This window comes from Lolium rigidum, chromosome 7, assembly GCF_022539505.1.
Source record: "Lolium rigidum isolate FL_2022 chromosome 7, APGP_CSIRO_Lrig_0.1, whole genome shotgun sequence".
Taxonomy (NCBI): Eukaryota; Viridiplantae; Streptophyta; class Magnoliopsida; order Poales; family Poaceae; genus Lolium; species Lolium rigidum.
The window spans coordinates 261,800,551-261,822,175 of NC_061514.1; the positions used below are offsets into that span (position 1 = coordinate 261,800,551).

Genomic DNA, 21,625 nt, shown 5'->3' on the forward strand with positions numbered 1-21,625 from the left:
GCAAAATGGACGTATAAGTATCAAGCTCTTTTCTCGGCGCCGTTGTCGGGAGATCAAGACACGCCGCAAGGGGAGTCTCCCACATCCAATCTCTTTACTTTGTTTTTGTCTTGCTTTACTTTACTTTATTTAGTGCTTTGTTTGCTCTCTATATCAAAAATACAAAAAAATTAGTTACTAGTTTTACTTTATTTACTGTCTTGTTTGCGTTCTTTATATCAAAAACACAAAAAAATTAGTTACTTGCATTTACTCTACTTTATTTAGTTTGCTTTATTTACTACTGTTAAAATGAATACTCCTAAGAACACTAAGTTGTGTGATTTCACTAGCACAAATAATAATGATTTCCTATGCACACCTATTGCTCCACCTGCTGCTACAGCAGAATTTTTTGAAATTAAACCTGCTTTACTAAATCTTGTTATGAGAGAGGAATTTTCTGGTGTTAGTTCTGATGCTGCTGCTGCCCATCTTAATAATTTTGTTGAACTTTGTGAAATGCAAAAGTATAAGGATGTAGATGGTGACATTATAAAATTAAAATTGTTTCCTTTCTCCTTAAGAGGAAGAGCTAAAGATTGGTTGCTATCTTTGCCTAAAAATAGTATTGATTCATGGACTAAATGTAAGGATGCTTCCATTGGTAGATATTATCCTCCCGCTAAAATTATATCTTTGAGAAGTAGCATAATGAATTTTAAGCAATTGGATAATGAGCATGTTGCCCAAGCATGGGAAAGAATGAAATCTTTGGTAAATAATTGCCCTATCCATGGACTGACTACTTGGATGATCATCCAAACCTTCTATGCAGGATTGAATTTTTCTTCGCGGAACCTATTGGATTCAGCTGCTGGAGGTACTTTTATGTCCATCACCTTAGGCGCGGCAACAAAGCTTCTTGATGATATGATGATCAATTACTCTGAATGGCACACGGAAAGAGCTCCACAAGGTAAGAAGGTAAATTCTGTTGAAGAAACCTCCTCCTTGAGTGATAAGATTGATGCTATTATGTCTATGCTTGTGAATGGTAGATATAATGTTGATCCTAATAATATTCCTTTAGCTTCATTGGTTTCTCAAGAAGAGCATGTTGATGTGAACTTCATTAAAAGTAATAATTTCAACAACAACGCTTATAGGAATAATTCTGGTAACAACTATAGGCCATATCCATCTAATAATGGTAATGGTTATGGTAATTCTTATGGGAATTCTTACAACAATAATAGGAGTGTACCCCCTGGTCTTGAAGCCATTCTTAAAGAATTTATTAGTACACAAACTGCTTTTAACAAATCTGTTGAAGAAAAGCTTGATAAAATTGATGTTCTTGCTTCTAAGGTTGATAGTCTTGCCTCTGATGTTGATCTTTTAAAATTGAAAGTTATGCCTAAAGAAGATAAAGATATTAAGTCATTTGCTACAGCAAACGCCATCCAAGTTTGAATTAATGAAAATATTAGAGATGGCTGAATTGCATGCTAGGTGGGAAAAAGAAGAAACACTAGCTAAAGAGAATAATGTAGGTAAAGTTTGGACTATTACCACCACTAGTAATGTTGATGCTTCACATGTTGCTAAACCTCCTACTATCAATGATAAAATAATTGGTGTTGGCAATGTTTCTACACGTAGTGCAAAGCGTGCAAAATTGCCTGAAACTGCTGAAACTGCTAAAACTGCTGAAGCTGATAAAACTGCTGAAATTTTTCAAAATATTGGGGACAATAATCTCATTGCTGTAGATCATAATTGTTTAGAGTTTGATGATTGTCATATCTCTGAAGTTATTAAGTTCTTACAAAAACTTGCTAGAAGTCCTAATGCTAGTGCTATAAATTTGGCCTTTACAAAACATATTACAAATGCTCTCATAAAAGCTAGAGAAGAGAAATTAAAACTTGAAACTTCTATTCCTAGGAAGTTAGAAGATGGTTGGGAGCCCATCATTAAGATGAAGGTCAATGATTTTGATTGTAATGCTTTATGTGATCTTGGTGCAAGTAATTCTGTTATGCCTAAGAAAATTTATGATATGCTTGACTTACCACCATTGAAAAATTGTTATTTGGATGTTAATCTTGCTGATAATGCTATAAAGAAACCTTTGGGGAGGATTGATAATGTTCACATTACGGTTAACAATAACCTTGTCCCCGTTGATTTTCTTGTCTTGGATATTGAATGCAATGCATCTTGTCCCATTATTTTGGGAAGACCTTTTCTTCGAACTGTTGGTGCTATTATTGATATGAAGGAAGGTAATATTAAGTATCAATTTCCTCTCAAGAAAGGTATGGCACACTTCCCTAGAAAGATAATGAAGTTACCTTATGATTCTATTATTAGAACAAATTACGATGTTGATGCTTCATCTCTTCATGTTACCTGATTCACACTTTCTGCGCCTAGCTGAAAGGCGTTAAAGAAAAGCGCTTATGGGAGACAACCCATTATTTTACTTCTGCACTTTGTTTTATATTTGAGTCTTGGAAGTTGTTACTACTGTAGCAACCTCTCCTTATCTTTATTTTATTGCATTGTTGTGCCAAGTAAAGTCTTTGATAGTAGGGTTGATACTAGATTTGGATTACTGCGCGAGAAACAGATTTCTTACTGTCACGAAATTGAGCAGCCCCGTCTGTAGGTAACTCAGAAAAATCTGCCAATTTACGTGCGTGATCCTCAGATATGTACGCAACTTTCATTAAATTTGAGCTTTTTCATCTGAGCAAGTTAAGTGCCTCAGAAAAATTCTTCTTTACGGACTGTTCCGTTTTGACAGATTCTGCCTTTTATTTCGCATTGCCTGTTTTGCTATGTTTGATGGATTTCTTTGTTCCATTAACTTTCAGTAGCTTTGTGCAATGTCCAGAAGTGTTAAGAATGATTATGTCACCTCTGAATATGTGAATTTTTGATTATGCACTAACCCTCTAATGAGTTTGTTTTGAGTTTGGTGTGGAGGAAGTTTTCAAGGATCAAGAGAGGAGGATGATACAATATGATCAAGAAGAGTGAAAATTCTAAGCTTGGGGATACCCCCGTGGTTCATCCCTGCATATTTTAAGAAGACTCAAGCATCTAAGCTTGGGGATGCCCAAGGCATCCCTTCTTCATCGACAACTTATCGGGTCACCTCTAGTGAAACTATATTTTTATTCCGTCACATCTGATGTGCTTTACTTGGAGCGTCTGTTTGTTTTTATTTTTGTTTTTGTTTGAATAAAATCGGATCCTAGCATTCTTTGTTTGGGAGAGAGACACGCTCCGTTGTTGCATATGAACACATGTGTTCTTAGCTTTACTTTTAATGTTCATGGCGAAGGTTGAAACTGCTTCGTTCATTGTTATATGGTTGGAAACGAGAAAATGCTTCATGTGGTAATTGGTATAATGTCTTGAATAATTTCATACTTGGCAATTGTTGTGCTCAAATAGATCATGTTTAAGCTCTTGCATCATGTACTTTGCACCTATTAATGAAGAACTACATAGAGCTTGTTAAAATTTGGTTTGCATGATTGGTCTCTCTAGAGTCTAGATATTTTCTGGTGAGGTGTTTGAACAACAAGGAAGACAGTGTAGAGTCTTATAATGCTTGCAATATATTCTTATGTAAGTTTTGCTGTACCGGTTTATACTTGAAGGGCCATTCTTTTACTTTATGTTGAGTCAGTTTACCTACTTCTTTCTATCTTAGAAGCAAACACTTGTATCAACTGTGTGCATTGATTCCTACATACTTGCTTATTTGCATTCATCATATTACTTTGTGTTGACAATTATCTATGAGATAAACATGTTGAAGTTGAAAGCAACTGCTGAAACTTATATCTTCCTTTGTGTTGTTTCAAAGCTTTCTACTAAGAATCTATTGCTTTATGAGTTAACTCTTATGCAAGTCTTATTGATGCTTGTCTTGAAAGTACTATTCATGAAAAGTCTTTGCTATATGATTCAGTTGTTTAATCATTGTCTTTACCATTGCTTCGAATCACGGCATTCATCTCATATGCTTTACAATAGTATTGATCAAGATTATGATAGCATGTCACTTCAGAAATTATCCTTGTTATCGTTTACCTACTCGAGGGCGAGTAGGAACTAAGCTTGGGGATGCTTGATACACCTCAAACGTATCTATAATTTCTTATGTTCCATGCTACTTTTATGACAATACTCACATGTTTTATACACACTTTACATCATTTATATGCATTTTCCGGCACTAACCTATTGACGAGATGCCGAAGAGCCAGTTGCTGTTTTCTGCTCTTTTTGGTTTCAGAAATCCTACAAAGGAAATATTCTCGGAATTGGACGAAATCAACGCCCAGGGTCTTATTTTTCCACGGAGCTTCTAGAAGACCGAAGGGGATACGAAGTGGGGCGATGAGGCGCCGCCACCATAGGGCCGCGCGGCCAAAGGGGGGCCCATGCCGCCCTATGGTGTGGGCCCCTCGTCAGCCCTCCGACGCTGCCCTTTCGCCTACTTATAGCCTTCGTCGCGAAAACCCCTGTACCGAGAGCCACGATACGGAAAACCTTCCAGAGACGCCGCCGCCGCCAATCCCATCTTGGGGGATTCAGGAGATCGCCTTCGGCACCCTGCCGGAGAGGGGAATCATCTCCCGGAGGACTCTTCATCACCATGATCGCCTCCGGATTGATGTGTGAGTAGTTCACCCTTGGACTATGGGTCCATAGCAGTAGCTAGATGGTTGTCTTCTCCTCATTGTGCTATCATGTTAGATCTTGTGAGCTACCTATCATGATCAAGATCATCTATTTGTAATGCTACATGTTGTGTTTGTTGGGATCCGATGAATATGGAATACTATGTCAAGTTGATTATCAATCTATCATATATGTGTTGTTTATCTTCTTGCATGCTCTCCGTTGCTAGTAGAGGCTCTGGCCAAGTTGATACTTGTAACTCCAAGAGGGAGTATTTATGCTCGATAGTGGGTTCATGCCTCCATTGAATCCGGGACAGTGACAGAAAGTTCTAAGGTTGTGGATGTGCTGTTGCCACTAGGGATAAAACATCAATGCTTTGTCTAAGGATATTTGTGTTGATTACATTACGCACCATACTTAATGCAATTGTCTTTTGTTTGCAACTTAATACTGGAAGGGGTGCGGATGCTAACCTGAAGGTGGACTTTTTAGGCATAGATGCATGCTGGATAGCGGTCTATGTACTTTGTCGTAATGCCCTGATTAAATCTCATAGTAGTCATCGTGATATGTATGCGCATTGTTATGCCCTCTCTATTTGTCAATTGCCCAACTGTAATTTGTTCACCCAACATGCTATTTATCTTATTGGAGAGACACCACTAGTGAACTGTGGACCCCGGTCCATTCTTTTACATCTGAAATACAATCTATCGCAATACTTGTTATTTACTGTTCTTCGCAAACAAACATCATCTTCCACACTATACATTTAATCCTTTGTTTACAGCAAGCCGGTGAGATTGACAACCTCACTGTTACGTTGGGGCAAAGTACTTTGATCGTGTTGTGCAGGTTCCACGTTGGCGCCGGAATCCTTGGTGTTGCGCCGTACTACACTCCGCCACCAACAACCTTCACGTGTTCCTTGACTCCTACTGGTTCGATAACCTTGGTTTCTTACTGAGAGAAAACTTGCTGCTGTACGCATCACACCTTCCTCTTAGGGTTCCCAACGAACGTGTGCTTCACGCGTATCAATGACAATCACCACTTGATGTCATCCTCTCATGGGCTATATGAGATCTCACTTTTGATGCATGCCCATGGAAAGATACCTAACCCATATAGACAACACAAGGACACATATATGATGGGTTAGTTCATGAAGCATAATTGACAAGGCTTACCATACTACATGACTTCATGTGGCACATTCTTCATGTTTTATGTGTTGACCAAACTTGAATCTATTCTTCACTCTTTGTATTGGTCAACCTTGTATCTTCTCATGCTCTATCATACTATCTTGAGCTGTATAAAGAACTCTTCATTTGTTTGCATGCTCTAAATCTTAGTCAACTATAGCTCAACTCATGAGCCTATCATGACACCGACTTAGAGCCATATCTTGAGCCATTTACTTGGAATCAAACACTTAAGATCTTCATTGCTTAACACATAAGCTAGAGCTAATATTGAGTTCCACATAAGAACTCCATCTTCATTTCTTGTTCTTGATCATATCACATATATGTCTTCAAATTTGATGATCTTGATGCCAATACTCAAGGTATATCTTTTATCATCATGGCATCCATACTTGAATCCAACACATGGATTACAAGTAGTACCTATGGAATATTCCTTCATATAAACTTAATGAAAACATTAGTTCATAGGGGTTGTCATTAATTACCAAAACCACACATAGGGGCAATATGCCCTTACAATCTCCCCCATTTTGGTAATTAATGACAACCACAATAAGATGGTTTATATAATAAATATTAGAAACAAGTACGCAACTTATCCGAGAATAAGTTGTATACAAGAGGTTGTATTTGATATGGTCAAGTAACACGAAGCTACTAGCCCATATCAAAACCAGCTCTACTCACACAACTACAACTAATGCAAGGGGTGTGAGTAGAGCCAACATATATAGAGAAAACTCCCCCACAATGTATGCACGTGTGATGAACATGAATTCATTGCATACATTATCAAGATTAACCTTCATGACAGTTTCCACTATTTATAAACAACCATGCAAGACATAATAAATATGAAATGCATGAGAGGCAAACACTTAAGCACAAACCAAACTTAAGTATAAAAGCATTCCCTTAAACCCTCTAAACTTCTCCCCCATTGGTATCAAGTGCTAAAATGGGTGAAAAATTTAGAAATCCAGTATAATGTGAGTTCCTCCCCAACGTGTGCACTTCTCATAATTTAAGTGGAATCAAAGGCACATATCCAATGACGAATACTTGAAGGAAGTCAAACTATATTGAGGATCAAAGATTGCACAAGGATAACATGGTGAAGAAGGTTTTAACAAATAAAGCAAGCAATCAAAGATCAAATCAGACAAACAAAGATATCATGATAAGAGAGATATAGTGCTCTAAGTGAAATAAGGAAGCTCCCCAAAGTTCGTGCATAATTTAGAATGCTTGCATTTGAATACAGTATGCACAAACATGGAATGCTCACTCCCTTTATATCATTTAGAACGTAAACAAGATAATGATAATATGCTTATCAAGAACAACTTGAGTCCAACAATACGAGATATGAGTGCATGAAGATAAAAATAAACCAAGCACTCATAAATCTTCTTTACCAACACCACTAAAATCAAAAGAATAAGAAGATGGTCGGCAAAGAACAAGGATATCAAGATGATGGATTAACGCTCTCATGTATATAAGTTTCTAAAGTGGACAAGATGATCCATAAAGAAACATGCATACACAAGAGGTTAAGAAAATAAATAAGACATGATATCCAAGATGAAGTCATAAAGTATACCAAATGATGTTTGCTTAAAAGCATATATAGCCTATGGCTCCAACTTTTTTCACTTATGGTATGTATATGAACTTCAACCAAGAAAATCTCACAAACATCACAACTAACAATAAGGGAAGTAAAGCTAGTTGGAATGTTTTGAGAAAGGCAACAAGTATCACAAATACGGATTTATTTCGCAATTTCATCAATATTGCACATAAGAGCTCTTTGAGGAATTGATATGCAATAAATTGTTAGAGGGCATATTTGGGATAGATGAATCATAAACATGATTTATATATATCCCTATCGTATGCATCTTCTCAAATTACTCAAATGTACAATAAGAAGTTTTCTTTAAAAGATTTTTTCAAGAACCGCAATATTTCCAAAATAAAGAATTTCATGCCAAGATGCATCCTACAAGAGGTTGGATGCTATATGAGTATGCATGAATAAGATACTTGTTACCGAGATAGCAATGACATGATGTAGTAGATAAGAGTTCATCGATCATCCTAACTTGGCTCCAATTCTCATATGATGACAACACCTTTCTTATAGGTGAGACAAGCCTTCATTGCATCTCCAATGTATCTAAAACAACATTCAAGTACATCTTGGTCCCCAAACTTATTGGATCCAAAATGGTTAGACTAATCACAATACATAGGATACACTCCATATCAATATGTGCATATTTATAGATGAAGTTGGAATTTCATGCACATCTTAGCCATTTAGGATTTGATGGAGTATACCCTATATAATGGATCAAAGAAAACAAGCATGCTACAAATATAAATAAATTACATATAAGCATGCACAAAGACTTCAAAGATCCAAGAAAGATACACTTTGGACAAAACACCGAATGAATTCAAGAAGGCATTAAGGTGTGACCAAACAAATTTGTTGTCCAAACTATATCAAAGACGCAAATCACAAAAGATTTGTTCAACAAAGTTCAACAAATGAACTAAGTAGAAATCATTGAGCGTAAAAGATGAATAAAGCTACACATGCTCAAAGATTTATCTCATTCAAGCAAATAAAAAATGTAAGAAGGAATGATATAACAAACTCCCAAAAGAGCAAGGTTCCAACAAATAAATCAAACCCTCTACACTTTTCACAATGGCACAAAGTACCGAACGGAAAAGGTTTGTCTTCCAAAAACAAACACTAAGAATCAAGACATTTTATCAAAAGATTTTTCAAAAAGGCAAGAAAGACACATAGGAGCTACAAAGATTTCTTGAAAATAGAATAAGGCAATAAGAAGCAATCCAAGGTGAAGGTGATCCATAAATTCAACCACATGAAGGGTTATCAATTGTCAAAGACAATGAGAATATTGGAATTGATTTTCGGTGGTACATTTCAAGGATTCGAGATCAACTTCACAATAAAAGGCATATGATAAATATATATAAGATTAAACACTATGCACGGATGAAGATTCATGATAGCTTAAACTAGCCAAACAATCACGCACAACAATAATTAGAATAACTTGAAGCAAACGGTGTCCCAAACAAGATATAGAGATATGTATTTGAGGAAAAACCGCACAAAAAATTTCCTACTCAAACAAGCACTCATAAGATGAGCAATAAAAGTTTTTCTAATAAAAGAGAAGCTTGTTTGAGCAAACATGCCACCTAGGAACAAGATAATTAAGAGTATCAACTCTAAGTGGCATAACCTCATATGTTCACATTTATAGGCTTGTGATATGTACAAAACATATTACTCCCCCATAATGTGATAAAACATTTCTTCTAATCAAGAGGCAATTAAAAATTGACTAGAGATGATTAATGGATATTTAGAATTTGAATTTCTCATGAGTATGATACACCACATAGTGACAAAATAGCCTTGCAATATCAATACTAAGTGGTGGTACACATGTACACACATTTTTTTAAAAAAACCGAGACCTATGGGCTCTAGCACCCAAGGCATATTTTTATAGAAGGAGGGAGCTGCGAGAAACAACCGCGGGCTCGAGACTCGAACCTGGGTTGCTGGGGCTAGCGAGCGCTACTCCAGTGCTACTAGCCACCTGACCCTCTGGTCATCTGTATGTACACACATTTTAAAGAAAGAGAGATGCACAATGGGATGTTCCATTAATCCCATTAATCACTCAAAGAGAGCCAAGTAAGATATCGTCAAGATGTATTAGACTCAAATCAACACTCAAGTAAATGATGAGTCAAACAAACATACTTGACTAGTTTAAGCTATCTGAGCACAACAGCGAGACACATTAACAGACACTTCCCATTCAAATCGCCCTATCTTGTCGAACAGTCATATGGAAAAATCGCCTTCAAGCATGCCTTGGGTTTGCAAGATGTACAAAACTACACAGCCGAGTATTCGGCACCCCAAAATTGACCGCAACACAGAAATTTGGGGAAAATGTCAGCAGAAAAGTGTGCTAATCTACGGCTGGTCTGTTCCTCCTTTTTCTCCGGCGAGCGAATGGATCAACCCATGTTCTGTCTTCCCTCGTGGCACGCTCCCAGCGCTTCTGGAAATCCCGAAGCTCCACCCGTGATTTTCTCCTGACCTACAAGGTCAAAAACCAAATTATGTTAACCACCAAAATTACAATAGACTGATCATCAGTGAATAATTGCATGATCTAGATAACTACATATAATTTCTGCGCTGATATTTCTATGCGCAGAGATAGTTTGCACGTGATTGACTATACTTTAGCTAAGTAATTTGTAAGCTCGTCTCACCTTTGTCCTCATGTCAAGGCCTGCTGCCCTCACCTGGTTACATGTTACAAGATGCATTACAGAGAGGTCACAGAACAAATACAGCAGGTAAACTACAATGTTCCTTTTGAGGTCAGACAAAGACATACTCTCGTTTGTTGCTGCCCTTGGGCAGTTTTCTGACGGAGTGCCTTGGAGTTCTTGGCACGAGTATTCTGCCACCAGAATGCAAAAAATAAATATGAGAGGAAACATTTAGCATCATGTTCTACAAGTGTTGAAAATGTAGATTTAAGCGATGCATTATCCCAAGATGATCAAGAATATTTCCATGCCCATCTGCTCATAATTCATAAAATTTCCACTTGGCTTGCAAGGGTAATCAACCATGTCCAAGTTGCAGTTCCGCGTACTCGTGTGGCATGTAGTATCTATTAACCCCCTAGGCCTACACACACACAATGCGGATTGCAGCAATAGCATTTTTTGCCATCCAAAATATTTCAGCCTTCATAGTTCTATGCATAATCTGCATGATGGCAGCAAAAAAAAAAAGAAGCTTATGCAAACCTTTGTCATTGCAGAACCTCCTAGTGTCTGTACTCCTCGATGGACTACAAATTCACTATCAACTACTCCAATGTTCTTTGTTCGGTCACCCTACGAAACAAACACAGGAAGAAAAAGACGCCTAAATAAGAACATAAATACTCCAAAAACGTATATGTTCCTCTAATAAAAAACCACAACAAGAATATAGTGTGGATAATAACTACACTGTCATTCCTTTTTGCTTTGGGAGCTTAAATATAAAGCAAGTCACAAATATATAAATGTAACCGGTACTATACCTGGGCACAATACCCAAATTTGTAATCAATGCCCCATCCATGGACAAGATCGCTCTGCATGAAATACAATAGAGATGTCTCAATGGCTGGAATAGTTCTCAGAAATCAATTCGATTGAAGACAAAGAGAAAGTCTTATCATAATGGGACACAAACATTGTCTGAAATATATATAGACCAGGCTTCCTTTTCTTGAAACATATGTAGATGAGGCTTCCTGAGCTTCTTTTATGTTTGGAACTTATTTCTTACGTAAGTGCGCGTGGAAACAATTTAAAGAGTGATATTACCAATTAAACAGCTCACAGATAAGCCCAGTGGTTTAGAAGTGGGCTAACACTCATCTGGTTCACCAGCCATTTACACAATAGTTCCTTACAAATGCAACAACAACAATCTGTGGAGTGAGTAGAGGCACTCATGGGATTTTGTAAACTACAATGGATAGGGACCAAAGTGAACATAGATAACAAGTATCTGATTCGAACATTTTCAATATGCAAATTGGCGGAAAGTAATAGCCTAGTTGCTTGGCTACTGTACCCTCTCTTCCAAATATGCTTAATCATACTTACTCATGTTACTTGCGATACATTAACTTAAAATTCCGGTATGGCACAACGCACACCCAGAGATATCCCTGGCCTACCCCATATTGTACTCCCAATTGCTAACTAACTATGAGATGATCAACAGGACAACCCTACAGTTTGATTCAATTCTAAACAAATGTGAAAACTCTTTATCATAGGATATAGTCCTTGCCTGGATAAGATGCCACGCACATTGCCAAGCGGATTTTGAGAAAACCGGTGCCATTCCCTCGACCCAGCTGCAGATCAAATATTTGTTATGACAAGCAATATATGTGAAACACCAGGGAAATGCTAGAGTACTAGTCTACACCAGATCAAATAGCAACCAAGGCAAATAGTTAATAGTTAACCAGGAAAATAGCTGTAATAGCACAAGAAGAGTTTAAGGAAATGTACCCAGAACAAGGCGGCCCTTCTCTCGAACATTCTTTATTAGCCCGACTAACTCTTCTATCAAACAAACATGTTTTCTATTCAGTTTTTCTGTGGCTTAAATCAAGGAAAAAAAGTTACATTACATAAATTTTACCTGTGGAAACTTCCTGCTTTTTTACGAACAGTTATTGGATGATGAATTTCAGACAATTTAGGGTCAAGACCTGGTTGCGATATCACCAGCTTTTCTGATTTGACTATGTTCAAGTACCTGTTCAAAGTCAACACTTAAGCCAAATTCGTGCAGTGAATCAACAGATCACTGTATATACTGGGTAAGAACACTAGCAAAAGATGCTCCTATTTTAGAGAGATTTCTTCAAGGTGGAAGACATAAATAAGCTGCATCGTTTTGAAGACACATAGCTTTGTTTCCTAGCACATGCCAGGCAGCAGCAGCCAGCAGTTGATTCTTCAATTTCAAAAGCTGTGATGTTTGATTATACTTATAGGCTGTAGCTGCCTAGACCAGGATTAAAGGAGTTGAATGCATTTAACTTGGAATAAATTCCATGACTGATACATCGGAAGTAAGCATATTTTTTTACGACACCTAAGAAATGACAGGTTTAAGAGCAACATCAGGGTTCATATACTACATATACCTTCTTGGGTTAAAATTATCTACTTCCAGATCTTCATCCCAAAGGAAGATATACGCGTACATAGAGACAACAGAAGGATGGAGGAACCTTTTAGCAAACCACCTACAAACAGATGTCATCGTATGTCGAAGTAAAATGACGATCATCAGAAACTGTAGACTTGAGGGCAGACTCTTGTTTCATTGCAAGGGTAGAAAGGGGCCATACCATTTTGTCTGATTAGAAGCAGCAATGTGTATCACACTTTTGCTCCATGGCAAATCATTCCACTCATTGACCTTTCCATCATAGTGGAACAATATAGCTGTAAAGTTCTCTGGAAGAAACTGAGCATTCGAGAGTTACATGGCAATTACACGTACAAACCACGGCTTGGAGAAGTTGTAAATGAAGTACCTTCTTCATAATAGCATCCACGCTTTTTTTCTGGTTTATGCCAGCAGGGATGGCAATCAAGCACCGCTCATTCTGGGTAGATCTCTGGTGGGACAAAACATTAACTTAGCATTAAATAGAATCTCGCCAGGAAGGTGGGAGAAGCTAAAGGCTTGTTAAGTTTGGAAACAGAAACCAACAGCGTCAGGTATAATCGCTCAACTAACCTGTGACTGCACGCTTTTTGTGAGCCACAATGGCTTCAATTCCATGTCGGAATAAGGCTCGACTATACCACGAGGCAGAAAACCGATCCTAGAAGCATCAGCTCTTTCTGACATCTTGACTCTAGCTCTGCTAGAGACCTTAGCCCCAGCCACGTGAGACTCCTGTGGGGACAAAATCAATGCCCCAGCAACAAATGTAAAATCTTCCTCAAGATCACCACAACACGGAATATTATTTTCCTTTTGACAGAGACAAAAATAGGTTCACATACCGTGATTGTCTCAAATGGGCGAGCTTTTACGTCCAGCTGCAACGGCGCACAACCACAATCAGATCAGTGTTGTTTCCTGAACAAACGGCAATGGGGAATTTTTTTACAAACAAGGGAGTAGTGTTACCGCAGTCTGTCTATGCTGGTAGCTCGCCATGTTGTAGACCACAAACAGGATTATCAAGCACAGGACCAGCAGATGCAGCCGCAGCCTCATCTTGGAGCAGCGACAGCTCCTGTTACCATTCTGCGGAACCAAGCCAAGCAGACAGCGTCACCAACCTCATACAGAGAGGCCAGGTTCAAAGAGCTTGAGGCGTCGCTACCAACGAGCAATTACAAGAGCAAAAGGCGGGCTCACCTTATCCCACTGGGAACTACTTTTTGCTGAAACGGATGCAGCGATGCTTGGTTATTTCATGACGCCCTGCATTGCATTCAGGACTAGATCAAAAACTGCTAAAGCTCACTGTTCCCTTCATCAGAGTGATATAAGATAACTTGCACGTTCCATTCCAGCCTGCAGGAGGCGTTACTGGGGACGAGAATTCTATTTCATAAACTCTAGCCTGTCCTTTCCTTTCCCCTGGATCATTTGCAGGTAAAAGGAGGAAAAAACAGAGTGCAGAACATGGCGGCCATGCGTGCGTGGGTGTGTGTGTGTGTCAGGATGCGATTCGCTTTTCGTCTTCCTAGTGCGGCGCGCGCAATGGAGGGGGGAAAGGAGTGCGCATCACGAGCACGAGACGCGCGAAGGTCTGTGTCCGGCTACGACGGCGAGCCGCGCCTCTAGGATTTGGGAGAAGGAACTAATCGCAGGTGGCAGTAGCTGCAAAGGCTCAGCCATGGCGCGATCAGAACCTCGAAACCCAATCAAGATAGATACCGGCATCATCACTTAGGGACATCACTTATTAGTTGCAGCAGGATGGGAGAAGTAGAGGAATAGATACCGCGGCGGCGGGCGGGCGGACGGCGCAACCTTGCGGGCGGGCACGGGCGCCGCTCTCGTCTCCTCCGCGCGGCGGGCACGGGCGCCGCTGCTATTGTGTGGCGAGTGGGAGATGTACTCGAGAGGTATGGGTCGGGCACGGGCACGCGCGGAGGCAGACGCGGCCGCGGGAGCGAGAAAGACAGCGACGGTCAGAGCTCAGAGGAGCGGTGACGGGTGGCGCCCTCCCTGCACCGGTCACTGGCAGCTGCGCCACGCCTACGCGAGGTGACGACTGGACTCCGGAGCCTCACGGTCACGGGCGATGACGAGTGGGTTGCGATGCGAGCGCGGCGGGCGCAGCGGCAGCCCGTTTCGGCTGGGCTGCCACGACCGGGTTTTCCGCTCGGTTTGTTTTGTTTCTCGGTATATCATCCTCTTTCCTCGGTCCCAGCCATGGGGGGAGGGGTTCCGGGCCAGCACCGTTGCCTCCACACAATCTTCACAACATTTCCATCCCACAAATCACGCTGTTCTAGATTACAACATTTCAAAACTCTTGCAGACATCAAGACTTGTCCACGCAAAACTGCGCTGCCATGGGTAGTATATTCGACCAAAGGAACTATATCGGTATTACATACAGTTAAGACAGGCACATATCTATGTCCCTAACTCGGATTTGCATCTCTAGTTCTCTACAAGGCAAAACACGGTTCATCTAGCAGCTGTCTATAACACAACACCAGGAAGGACAACTGACTGACACCCCCTTCCCGTTACAACATCCTGACTGTCCTCACCTAGTCCTTTAACTTTAACTTTAACAGGGTAGTACAACACTGGATGGATGGAGCTAAGTCTATGGCCTCCTTATAGGCTGTACACAGCGCAAAATCGGGTATTCGAAGGCGACCCGTTTAAGTTACCTTCACTTCCGGGCCTTCTTCCTGCCTTTGCCAGGGCTCTCTTGCTGCTCTGCGGCGCGCTTCTGCCCGATCTTCGGAGGCCGCCCCACGCCTCGCTTCTTTGCTGGCGGGTTTTCCTGGACAGGTTTCTCGTTGGATGTCGGTGCTGCGCCGCTGGGGATGACCTTCGGATCGGCCTGACTGACACTGCTTTCAGACTCCTTTGGGAAAACCTTGCTTCTCTTCGCGTCACGAGGCACGTGACGTACTGGCGCCAGTGTCCGAGCAATCTTCTTGACTACAGGAGCACTAGCCACTACTGCCGCAGTCTTCTTGATTGCAGGTTCACTATCTATACCTGCCGCTGCCTTCTTCATCACAGGCTCGCTAGTTATCCCTGCCGCGGCCTTCTTCACTACAGGCTCACAAGCTATCCCTGCTGCCGCCTTCTTCATTACAGGCTCACTAGTTATCCCTGCTGCAGCCTTCTTCGTTACAGGCTCACTAGCTATCCCTGCCACGGCCTTCTTGATTACAGGGTCCCTAGCCATCCCTGCAGTGCCCTTCTTCAACACAGGGTCCCTAGCCATTCCTGCAGTGCCCTTCTTCATTACAGCATCGTTGGCTATCACTGCCGTAGCCTTCTTCACTACAGGGTTGCTAGCTACCACTGCCGTGGTCTTCTTGATTACAGGGTTACTAGCTCCCCCTGCTGCGGTCTTCTTGATAACAGTGTCGCTAGCTATCGTGACAGCGGTCTTCTTGATTACAGGACCAGTAGCTACCCCTGCCGCTCCACAACCCATCGAGACAATGCTTGAACTCTGTTGCAATGTTTTGCACATAATACCCCGAAGTTCAATTGCGGCCATGTGCTCCAGTGTAGCCTTTGGATAGAATGCAAGTACATTATTCACAAACAGGAGCATGTCTTTTAGGAGTTCCTTGGTAGAAGAGATCAAACCACTCTTGATCTTTGTGCGAAGGATTCGGAAGTCCATATGCTGGCGGATCATCTTCTTGTATCTAGCTCTCTTCCGCTGTAGATGAAAACAAGGAGACATAAGATGGAGTGCAAAATCAGTAGCTCATGTGCTATTTTATTTATCTCAAGGAGATTAACTGTAAAGGTGATTTTAGGCACTGAAAAGTTCTTATCCAGACCACACTAACTGAGTAACTAAGTATAACTCAGGTGATAAGGAAACAAGAAAATTCACAAAGCCCACAACGATCTGATTTTCTTGATCCTCCCAGAGAACACATAGTGGACAATTTCTAAAAAAAATGTAAAAAACCAAAGACTCCATAATTTAAACCACCTACTCAAGCACTAATGATACAAAGACTGATTGAATACCTGGATATCAATTTGACGTTGCAACATATTACAGTCACCTTGAGTGGATATACTATTCACAATATCTGCCAAACTTGGTTTTGCTCTTTCACACACAGAAACAGCAGGCTCTACCTTTGGGATTTTCAAGCCCTTCTTGCAGCCCTCAGAAGAATCCTCTCTCTGTATGCATGTAGATGTATTCTCACCATCTCTACTACCATTATCAGCCATTAGAATAGCCCTTTTCTCCCGTAATCCCCTTTTCTTTCTAGAGCCCCAAAGCAAACAATCTTTGGCACAGGGCTTCTTTTCAACAAGGGGCTTTGACAATGTTTCTGCTGATGTATTCTGAACATTCTGAGATTTCTGACTATTGCTTGCTTCCTCTGTGAAACTAGCAGCGGATGATCTATCTTTGGACAATTCTTTACTTGAGGAATTAGTATCACCTGCAATTTCATTGCGCGAACGTGATTCAGTGTGACATCCTGAGTTGCTATCGTCACGTTTGCTATTGCTGAGGCTTTCGATCACCGACTGCAAGGATCTGGAAGAGGGGAAGCCAGATTGCACATTATTAAATATACAGAAAACATTCCAGCCAGATAGCATAACTATTGTCTAAAATAGCTAACACTTGGCATCAGTATGACCCAGATAATACTACCAGAATTCTAAACTATTGATGAAAGCTCAAGTTGCGTTGAGATACTAATCACCTTATCCATCCATTTCACTGTTTTCAATGCAGTTAGCGTTAATTAAGCCAGTAATTATAACACCACTAAATGAAAAAAAAAATCATGTTTATTTATATCTGGTTCTATTGTCAAAGTTAAAATTCCCCAAAAAGTGCCTCCGCCTCCTCTATTTCTCTCCACTGCCTAATGCCCTTACTTTCCGCTGTCTCCTCACACTTTAGTCTATCTAGGAAAAATAATTACCAATTATGAGCAACGATTTCTATGGATGGGCTACTTTTGATTAACCTTGTATCATTCTATCAATCCTCTGGTTAATTGCTAATTGAGCTGATACATTACATATTGCGAAAGACGTGTGTATAGCCAAAATAATTATGAATATTACATGTGAAAAAAAAATCATGAACCAGGTGTACATTGAAATACTAACCCGATAAAACTTTCTGACTTTCTCAGCTCCCTTCTCAATTCAGCAACTCTCTGCTTGCGAAGCTCGTCAAACCAAGCACTGCAAAGGAGCAGAAAAAACTAATCAAGTACTGCATCGATGTAAAAGTTACTTTCTTATACAACATACAAATATCTATGCTAAACTGCATTCGGTTGAAAGTCCTGCATGTATGGGCTAAATGTACTTAAAACTGCAAACGAGAAGATTAATCTAATTCTTAGCCTTAAAGTCTGATTTGAGGGCTTGAGGCTATGTACATGTTGCAACCAGTCCTTCATTTCTACGTATAAAAATGGAATTGGTGCCCTGCCCAGTGCCCATGCTTACATAAAACAATGTCAAACCAGTTCACTGGTAGAACTTGCAAAGATTTAACTTAACACAAACTTATTATAAAGGGAGACTAATTATGTCCCTTAATAGAACAAAAGGTTAACCGCTTGGTTTCTAATAAATACTTATTATAATTAGTAAATCAACTCAAAAGGCAAAAAAGGGTACAGACTTGCTTAGTTATTATCTATGGGAGAAATGGAAGAAATTATATTGGGATTTCTATGTACTATGAGAATGAGGAACACGTTGCATACTAAGGATCGAATTCAAGTTTTCATCCAGCTCCTACACACACGCGCATACTAAGCTACTTTGTTATTCAACATACAAATAACTATGCTAAACTGCATTCGGTTGAAAGTCCTGCATATATGGGCTAAATGTACTTAAAACTGCAAACAAGAAGATTAATCTAATTCTTAGCCTTAAAGTCTGATTTGAGGATATGTACATGTTGCAACCAGTCCTTCATGTAATTTTGTTACTTCTACGTATAAAAATGGAATTGGTGCCCTACTCAGTGCCCATACTTACATAAAACAATGTCAAAACCAGTTCACCCGTAGAACTTGCAAAAATTCAACTTAACACTTATTATGAAGGGAGACTAATTATGTCCCTAAATATAAAAAGGGATTAACTGCTTGGTTTCTAATTAGTACTTATTATAATTAATAAATCAACTCAAAAGGCAAAAAAAGGGTACATACTTGCTTAGTATCTATGGGAGAAATGGCAGAAATTATATTGGGTTTCTATGTACTGTGAGACTGAGGAACACGTTGCATACAAAGGATCAAATTCAAGTTTTCATCCAGCTCCTACACACACACGCATACAGGATGAGGAGTGAGGACTATGTCAACATTGAAATTCATCTAACGACAGTTCAAACATTCCTCAGAATACATCATAATACGTAGTATAGACCACTCATATTTAATCCCAATATAATTATGTGGAAAAGCTAGTACATACATCACACAGATGGGTAACACTTACTTGCTTGCAGAGTAGCGTGCTTGAATCTCTGAAAATTTTGCTTCACATTCCTGCAAACAAGAAGGCTTGTGTATCAAGCAGCTAATCAATCAATAACACAACTTCTTCCAAACATTACATACGACAGGCCGTAAAGGATGCAAGCTCCCTGCTCCCCACGCAATTTTAAAAACAGAAATAGCATGACCTGTAAGACCAATTGTGCGAATTTTCAGAATGTTTCAGCTAATAGGCACAAAGCTCCTACATATCCCAACTGTTGGAGAAAGATAAGCTAACAAGCATAACTGTATGCTGCAAAAATAAGGTTCACACAGTTGGAAAAATTCCCTTGGTACCAAAGCGAGCAAAAAATGTGCAATGTGTGTCACATTGTAACTATAGTTGAAATTATATCATATTCATTCTCACAAAAGAAAGATGAAAAAACTATGCTACATTCTATTGGTCAACGATGTGGAATAATGAGGCCTTATGCAGTACTGGCCTTATGCATCTATGATGCAGAGGCAGGGGTAGTAAAGCCTCCATTTTCTAACAAGATTGGTTGATGATAGTAGTTGGACATTGATTTGATTCCCCTGGTTCTTCAGTTTCAGAACGCAGTACTCATGACATCCAAGCAATGTGACAATGCTCACAATCTCTATAAATCACGACCCTACTATTTGCTGGACATAACATGTCAAAATCATATAGCTAAAACCCTGCAAGTATGTCCACTGTCGGATAACTGAAATGATACCACATTGTTTCTCACAGAAAAATAGGATAAATTATGCCACATTCTACTGTTCAATGATAGTTGGACACGTTGATTCGATTTCCTTGGTTCAGGTAAAAATTGTGGCATGCGCCTTATCATTTGTTTTAATTTCAGATTCTAAGCTCATATTCATCCAATCCAACCAATGTGACAATGCTCAGAGTCACCAAAATCATAACCCTAGCATTTGCTCAATATACATATATGGAAACTAAATGTCTGAAAGCCCGCGATGTCCACTGTCGGACAAACTAAAATTATACATATCACATTGTTCCTCGCAGAAAAAAAGAATAAGAAATTATTCCACATTCTATTGGTAATTTATAGTTGGACGTTGATTCGATTCCCTTGGTTCAGGTCAAAATTGTGGCATGCTCCTTATCATTTGTTTTATTTTCAGATTGTAAGCTCATATTCATCCATTCGAATCAACGTGACTCTAAAATCAAACCAAACATTTGCTCGGACATTAAAACAATATATCTACAAGGCCGAGGCTATGCCCATCAATGATCACGAAACCCTAGCTAGCAGTAGCACCGACCAATTCGTTCCAGGGACAATCATTCGAGTCTCCCTGTACAAAAAAACAAAACAAAAAAATATGCCCTAACCCACCCTTATCCTAGCGACATTACAGGCACGCAGGGGCATCGTAATCGTAATCCGCTGATAAGCTAGGGTTGGGCGTAAGGGGGTGCGGACCTCGGGCGAGAAGGAGGCCGGGGAGCGGGAGCGGAGCTCGGCGGCGACGGCGTGCCAGGAGGCGGGCCCGTGGCGCTGGACGGCGCCGCCCAGCACGAGCTCCTCCCACGTCCCCCACCCCACGGCGCCGCAGCCCTGCTCCTCCTCCACCGCCACAACCACCATCGGACGGTGTGGCCCGTTGGTTGGGGCGCCGAGAATTGTGGGTTGGGGCGTGCGATCGCGGAGACGATAGGGGAGGCCAATTGGAGTCGAGTCGGAAACGGGGGGAGCTGGTCGGGGTCGTCGCGGTCGGTCTCGGCTCTGACTCTCTGTGTCTCTGGCCGTGGGCCGCTTCCGGTTTCCCCGAGGTTTTTTTTCACTTTTTTTTTTTTTGTGTAGCCTTGGTTTTGGATTTTAGATTCTCGACTATTCTGGGTTCGTGCTAATCTAGGACGTGCGGTGGTGCGGGCCCACGCCGCTCTCACGCAACGCTTTTTACTCGCTCCGCAGAGTCGCTTTGCTTTCTGACGAGGGAGTGTCTACTCAGTGCCACATGGCTTCAGGTAAGAACTGCATGGCACAGGAAGTAAGAATTTTGTCAGAGAATCTGATTGTTCTTCCAAGTAGGCAAGTACTACGTACTAGCAGCAGCAGAAAGTACACTAGATTCATGAATGGGGCATGAATGCTGCAGTAGAGTAGAATGTGGGTTGAGCTGAGGATTCATTTAAAGTTTTCTACCCGGCATTGCAAAAAATACCACGTTAGATACTTAGGGCAACTCCAGCGTTTCGAGTAAAACAGACACCAGAAACATCCGTCTGTATTTGTTTGGGTCGAGTCGAGGACAGCAATATGGCTGCTTGGCCATGAGACCTAAGCATTTTAAGATTTTTCTCA

The 21,625-nt window shown here is 40.4% G+C and overlaps 2 protein-coding genes across 4 annotated transcripts; both read right to left on the bottom strand.

Moving 5' to 3' along the window:
• Positions 1 to 9,654: 9,654 nt before the first annotated feature.
• Positions 9,655 to 14,587, bottom strand: LOC124674964. Of its 3 annotated transcripts, none has more exons than XM_047211017.1 (16): positions 14,549 to 14,587; positions 13,957 to 14,022; positions 13,723 to 13,842; positions 13,596 to 13,631; positions 13,324 to 13,485; positions 13,118 to 13,201; positions 12,929 to 13,047; positions 12,722 to 12,823; positions 12,211 to 12,327; positions 12,078 to 12,128; positions 11,851 to 11,917; positions 11,087 to 11,140; positions 10,806 to 10,895; positions 10,385 to 10,450; positions 10,257 to 10,289; positions 9,655 to 10,078 (listed from the first exon to the last, which is right to left on the bottom strand). In XM_047211017.1, exons 3-16 carry the CDS (start codon positions 13,810 to 13,812, stop codon positions 9,947 to 9,949), a joined length of 1,203 nt encoding a protein of 400 aa, XP_047066973.1. In that variant the 5' UTR covers positions 13,813 to 13,842; positions 13,957 to 14,022; positions 14,549 to 14,587; the 3' UTR covers positions 9,655 to 9,946. The 3 variants fall into 3 exon arrangements, with proteins under 3 accessions (XP_047066973.1, XP_047066972.1, XP_047066974.1); XM_047211016.1 differs by having other exon boundaries at positions 12,078 to 12,131; positions 14,549 to 14,578; XM_047211018.1 differs by lacking the exons at positions 9,655 to 10,078; positions 10,257 to 10,289; positions 10,385 to 10,450; ... (3 more) ...; positions 12,078 to 12,128; positions 12,211 to 12,327 and having other exon boundaries at positions 12,929 to 13,037.
• Positions 14,588 to 15,057: 470 nt separating this feature from the next.
• LOC124675933 lies at positions 15,058 to 20,923 on the bottom strand. The gene is made up of 5 exons (XM_047212012.1): positions 20,744 to 20,923; positions 19,270 to 19,319; positions 17,911 to 17,988; positions 16,795 to 17,323; positions 15,058 to 16,474 (listed from the first exon to the last, which is right to left on the bottom strand). The coding sequence occupies exons 1-5, from the start codon at positions 20,906 to 20,908 to the stop codon at positions 15,458 to 15,460; spliced, it is 1,839 nt and encodes a 612-aa protein (XP_047067968.1). The 5' UTR covers positions 20,909 to 20,923; the 3' UTR covers positions 15,058 to 15,457.
• Positions 20,924 to 21,625: the final 702 nt, after the last annotated feature.